At 45.4% G+C, this 5907-nt stretch overlaps 1 protein-coding gene across 5 annotated transcripts in view; it reads right to left on the bottom strand.

Moving 5' to 3' along the window:
- LOC124023231 (secretagogin-like) overlaps window positions 1-4356 on the bottom strand; it is a 24643-nt gene extending 20287 nt beyond the window's left edge. For 2 of the 5 annotated variants that reach the window (XR_006836677.1, XM_046337754.1), the window contains exons 1-2: window positions 4126-4350; window positions 3882-3952 (exon numbers count right to left, since the gene is read on the bottom strand). Coding sequence is in view for 4 of the 5 variants with exons in the window: in XM_046337754.1 (XP_046193710.1) it covers window positions 3882-3952; window positions 4126-4195 (141 nt within the window). In the remaining variant the exon portion in view is untranslated. Of the gene's footprint in view, window positions 1-3881; window positions 3953-4125 lie in introns of all 5 variants that reach the window. The other 3 variants (XM_046337756.1, XM_046337757.1, XM_046337755.1) reach the window with 3 other exon arrangements.
- Window positions 4357-5907: the final 1551 nt, after the last annotated feature.

Here is a 5907-nt window from a genome sequence, read left to right as displayed (position 1 = left end):
TTACTTTATCCTGCACCGAGAGAGAGACAGGACCAACAGTTACCACAGTTACTATAACCCCGCCCCTCCCTCTCTCTCCTCTGACCAGATGTGCTTACTGGTACCCACATGTCTCTATTCTCTGGTGGAAATGTAATATACCCGATGATCAATGATGCTTCCTCCCTCAACTGACTCTCTACACTGTATGCAATGACTTCCTGTGTGTTGTCTTAGGAATGCTGCATTATCTCACCCCTCCCCCTTCTGTCACATCTCTGTCAAGCAGAGGTTCTGTTGTCTTTTGATTGGAAGGTCACTTTTTAAGTAATCCTATTGGTCAACAACTCAAATTTTGAACCCAAACAACTCAGGTGTTATAAAGGAGTCTTAGATTCATTCTGTCTTTCTCTTTTCGTTCCTGACCTGCTGTGGTGAAATACACTCTCTCTGTCTCTCTCTCTCTCTCTGTCTCTGTCTCTCTCTCTCTCTCTCTCTCTCTCTCTCTCTCTCTCTCTCTCTCTCTCTCTCTCTCTCTCTCTCTCTCTCTCTCTCTCTCTCTCTCTCTCTCTCTCTCTCTCTCTCTCTCTCTCTCTCTCTCTCTCTCTCTCTCTCTCTCTCTCCAATAACACAGAGGACATGTAGGGGCCAGCAGCTTCCCAATAACACAGAGGACATGTAGGGGCCAGCAGCTTCCCAATAACACAGAGGACATGTAGGGGCCAGCAGCTTCCCAATAACACAGAGGACATGTAGGTCCAGCAGCTTCCTATAACACAGAGGACATGTAGGGGCCAGCAGCGTCCCAATAACACAGAGGACATGTAGGGGCCAGCAGCTTCCCAATAACACAGAGGACATGAGTCTGTTGTCAATAAATGACGTGTCCCAGACATGTAGGTCCAGCAGCTTCCCAATAACACAGAGGACATGTAGGTCCAGCAGCTTCCCAATAACACAGAGGACATGAGTCTGTTGTCAATAGTATTATGTTCCTAACCAGCTGTTGACCTTCAGCATAATGACGTCCAGTTTAAGTGAACATATTGACCAAGCCGTGTGTCCATGGTCTTAAGGGCAGGAACAGGATGATCTTTAAGACTGAAAGCAAAGTGAAATACAGACCATTTATGTTATTTATTGCGGTCGGCAAGTTGAGCTCTGAGAACGTCTTTGATGATCACAGCCAAAATATAAAATATAAAGAATTCCAGTATTGATCTTTCTGATTCCTCTCCTGTGTGTAAGTGAAAGGCAGGAAATATATTTCACTTCGGCATGTAAATAGCTCATTTACATTTTTTTTTGTTAGGCAAGTGATTATAATCTTCTAGGAAACCAGAAACTTCTCCAGATTTGTCCTTTCAGACTTTAATATCAATACTTCCTGTTTATATGACAGACAATGAGATGAAAACTGAGCACAGATGTCATTGGTCTTAAGACTACCAAGTGGTGGTTAGATTAAATGTATTTTAACAATATCACAATATCACAACAATATTTAGTTTTTTACACATCTGCAGGAGCCATTAAAAGATGTCCCAAATGGCGCCCTATTCCATTTATAGTGTCCAATCGACTCTGGTCAAAAGTAGTGCACTATATAGGGAACAGGGTTCCATAGGGCTTTGGTCAAAGGTACTGCACTATATGGGTGTGGCCGATGTGAAATGGCTAGCTAGTTAGCGGTGGTGCGGCTAATAGTGTTTCAGTCGGTGACGTCACTCGCTCTGAGACCTAGAAGTAAGTTGTTCCCCGCGGCTTTTGTGGGTAACGATGCTTCGTGAGTGACTGGTTGATGTGTGCAGAGGGTCCCTGGTTCGAGCCCAGGTTGGGGCGGGGAGAGGGACGGAAGCTACACTGTTACATAGGGAACAGGGTTCCATAGGGCTCTGGTCTAAAGTAGTGCACTATATAGGGAACAGGGTTCCATAGGGCTCTGGTCTAAAGTACTGCACTATATAGGGAACAGGGTTCCATAGGGCTCTGGTCTAAAGTAGTGCACTATATAGGGAACAGGGTTCCATAGGGCTTTGGTCTAAAGTAGTGCACTATATAGGGAACAGGGTTCCATAGGGCTCTGGTCTAAAGTAGTGCACTATATAGGGAACAGGGTTCCATAGGGCTTTGGTCTAAAGTAGTGCACTATATAGGGAACAGGGTTCCATAGGGCTTTGGTCAAAAGTAGTGCACTATATAGGGAACAGGGTTCCATAGGGCTCTGGTCTAAAGTAGTGCACTATATAGGGAACAGGGTTCCATAGGGCTCTGGTCTAAAGTAGTGCACTATATAGGGAACAGGGTTCCATAGGGCTTTGGTCTAAAGTAGTGCACTATATAGGGAACAGGGTTCCATAGGGCTCTGGTCTAAAGTAGTGCACTATATAGGGAACAGGGTTCCATAGGGCTCTGGTCTAAAGTAGTGCACTATATAGGGAACAGGGTTCCATAGGGCTCTGGTCTAAAGTAGTGCACTATATAGGGAACAGGGTTCCATAGGGCTCTGGTCTAAAGTAGTGCACTATATAGGGAACAGGGTTCCATAGGGCTCTGGTCTAAAGTAGTGCACTATATAGGGAACAGGGTTCCATAGGGCTCTGGTCTAAAGTAGTGCACTATATAGGGAACAGGGTTCCATAGGGCTCTGGTCTAAAGTAGTGCACTATATAGGGAACAGGGTTCCATAGGGCTCTGGTCTAAAGTAGTGCACTATATAGGGAACAGGGTTCCATAGGGCTCTGGTCTAAAGTAGTGCACTATATAGGGAACAGGGTTCCATAGGGCTCTGGTCTAAAGTAGTGCACTATATAGGGAACAGGGTTCCATAGGGCTCTGGTCTAAAGAAGTGCACTATATAGGGAACAGGGTTCCATAGGGCTTTGGTCTAAAGTAGTGCACTATATAGGGAACAGGGTTCCATAGGGCTTTGGTCTAAAGTAGTGCACTATATAGGGAACAGGGTTCCATAGGGCTTTGGTCAAAAGTAGTGCACTATATAGGGAACAGGGTTCCATAGGGCTCTGGTCTAAAGTAGTGCACTATATAGGGAACAGGGTTCCATAGGGCTTTGGTCAAAAGTAGTGCACTATATAGGGAACAGGGTTCCATAGGGCTCTGGTCTAAAGTAGTGCACTATATAGGGAACAGGGTTCCATAGGGCTCTGGTCTAAAGTCGTGCACTATATAGGGAACAGGGTTCCATAGGGCTCTGGTCTAAAGTAGTGCACTATATAGGGAACAGGGTGCCATCTGGGACGCATATCCATAATTGTGTTTGCTGATGCCTGTAGCATCCTAATGTCATCCTTGAGCCCATCTGGACAGCAGCTCAACCCACTCAGGAAAAAGACAAACACATACTAAAAGGTTGAATAGAGCCGTTGTTTGGACAGAGCTGTAACTAAAGATACGTTGCCCTTTGCTGCACAATTACATGGGAAACGTACCGGCTGTTTTCCTGTATCAACCCATAGTTATATTTACTTCTCAATCATCAGCAGCCTGCCATCGAATCGTTGTATTCACTCACCTACACCAAGAGGCACATTGATCGACTGTAAAAACTTTAACACAAAATAAGATGTTGGCAGTCTCCCATAGAGGCAACAGTGGCACGCCACTTACAAGATGAAGTTCCTTTAACACATTGTAGGCTATCTGTAATAGAGGAACTTCCGATAACACTTCCGAGGACCAGTGAGACATATTTAGAAGACGATATTTCTAATAATAATAATAATGTATGACGTTATGCGTCATTTATAAAGGGGCACACTAGTTTCTGGCAGTAACTCGCAAATAGACAAAAATACACCTGCTGCGCTTCAAATGTGTTGCGCGTTATTAGGTTGCTAATAAAATAGATAAAAGATAAGAGAGGGAAAAAGATAGGCACTTACCTCCGGACCTAATTTCGTCATCATGTGACGGAAGAAGTGATCCAACTCCTTGCCCTCAATGTAACCATTATCTGTAGAAGCATTAACAACATTTAAAATACTCTTCTCATACGTTTTAGAATACATTTTAATACGTTTTCTTGACATTAAAAAAAACATGTTTTTTTTTGCATCAAAAATAACATTATCAAGTTATGTAACCTCATAGCTCGCATGGTTAGGTTATAAAATGAATCATTCTCACCGTCTGCATCAAAGTGTTGCCAAATCTCCAGAAAACCAACAGCGTCCAAGAGCTCAAAAGCGCAGTCCATTGTAATAAACAGGAGTGTAAATGATATCTCTTAATAGGGTTTATGGTAGTTCAGGTGATAGCCTACTGTCTCTGTATCCTTGTGGAGAGTCTACTCTGCACTGGTTCACTACAACGTATGGGTGGGTGCTTTTCTCGACGTGGCCCGATCAATTCTCCCAACCTCACCTCCTTATATGGAATAATCTGACTTCACCATGACGCGGTGTAGAAGGAATAGAATACAGGATGGACGAACGCATTTCGACTGCAGAGACATTCGAGAGTTTGGTCAACTTTTAGAATGTTGAATATTGTTGTAATTCTAGGCATTCGGTTGCATTGTTTAAATATTCCACATGTAAAGTTAATGGGGAACTAACATGGCTACCATAGAATGTTGAATATTGTTGTAATTCTAGGCATTCGGTTGCATTGTTTAAATATTCCACATGTAAAGTTAATGGGGAACTAACATGGCTGCCATAGAATGTTGAATATTGTTGTAATTCTAGGCATTCGGTTGCATTGTTTAAATATTCCACATGTAAAGTTAATGGGGAACTAACATGGCTGCCATAGAATGTTGAATATTTGTAACGTAGTTTGTCTGTTGTTTGAAGAGAGTCAGACCGAAATGCAGCGTGTAGGTTACTCATGACTTTTAATGAAGATAATGCGGTACATGAAATAACTGAAGAAGAAAACAACAAAGGAGTGAAACTAATTACAGCCTATCTGGTGACTAACACAGAGACAGGTACAATCACCCACGAAACCTAAATACGGTTCCCAATACGAGACAAGAATCAGCTGACTCCAATTAGGAATCGCCTCAGGCAGCCAAGCCTAACTAGACACACCCCTAATAATACACACTCCCAATTAATACAAACCCCAATACGAAATACAACATATAAACCCATGTCACACCCTGGCCTACCCAAACATATAACAAAAACACAAGATACAATGACCAAGGCGTGACAGAACCCCCCCCCTAAGGTGCGGACTCCGGGACGCACCTCAAGAGCATAGGGAGGGTCCGGGTGGGCGTCTGTCCATGGTGGCGGTTCTGGCTCGGGACGTGGACCCCACTCCATAAATGTCCTAGTTCCTCCCCTTCGCGTCCTAGGGTAATCCACCTTCTCCGCCGACCATGGCCTAATAGTCCTCACCCTGATCCCCACATAACCGAGGGGCAGCTCGGGACCGAGGGGCAGCTCGGGACCGAGGGGCAGCTCGGGACAGAGGGGCAGCTCGGGACAGAGGGGCAGCTCGGGACAGAGAGGCAGCTCGGGACAGAGGGGCAACTCGGGACAGAGGGGCAACTCAGGACAGAGGGGCATCTCAGGATAGAGGGGCATCTCAGGACAGCGGGGCAGCTCGGGACAGAGGGGCATCTCGGGACAGAGGGGCATCTCGGGACAGAGGGGCAGCCCGGGACAGAGGGGCAGCCTGGGACCGAAGCAGCCCGGTACTGAGGGGAAGCCCGATACTGAGAGGGAGCCCAGTATTGAGAGGGAGCCCAGTACAGAGAGGGAGCCAAGTACTGAGAGGAAGCTCAGTACTGAGAGGAAGCTCAGTACTGAGAGGAAGCTCAGTACTGAGAGGAAGCTCAGTACTGAGAGGAAGCTCAGTACTGAGAGGAAGCTCAGTACTGAGAGGAAGCTCAGTACTGAGAGGAAGCTCAGTACTGAGAGGAAGCTCAGTACTGAGAGGAAGCTCAGTACT

The sequence above is a fragment of the Oncorhynchus gorbuscha genome, unplaced genomic scaffold (assembly GCF_021184085.1).
Source record: "Oncorhynchus gorbuscha isolate QuinsamMale2020 ecotype Even-year unplaced genomic scaffold, OgorEven_v1.0 Un_scaffold_1560, whole genome shotgun sequence".
NCBI lineage: Eukaryota > Metazoa > Chordata > Actinopteri > Salmoniformes > Salmonidae > Oncorhynchus > Oncorhynchus gorbuscha.
This window is presented reverse-complemented; position numbering and strand designations above follow the sequence as displayed.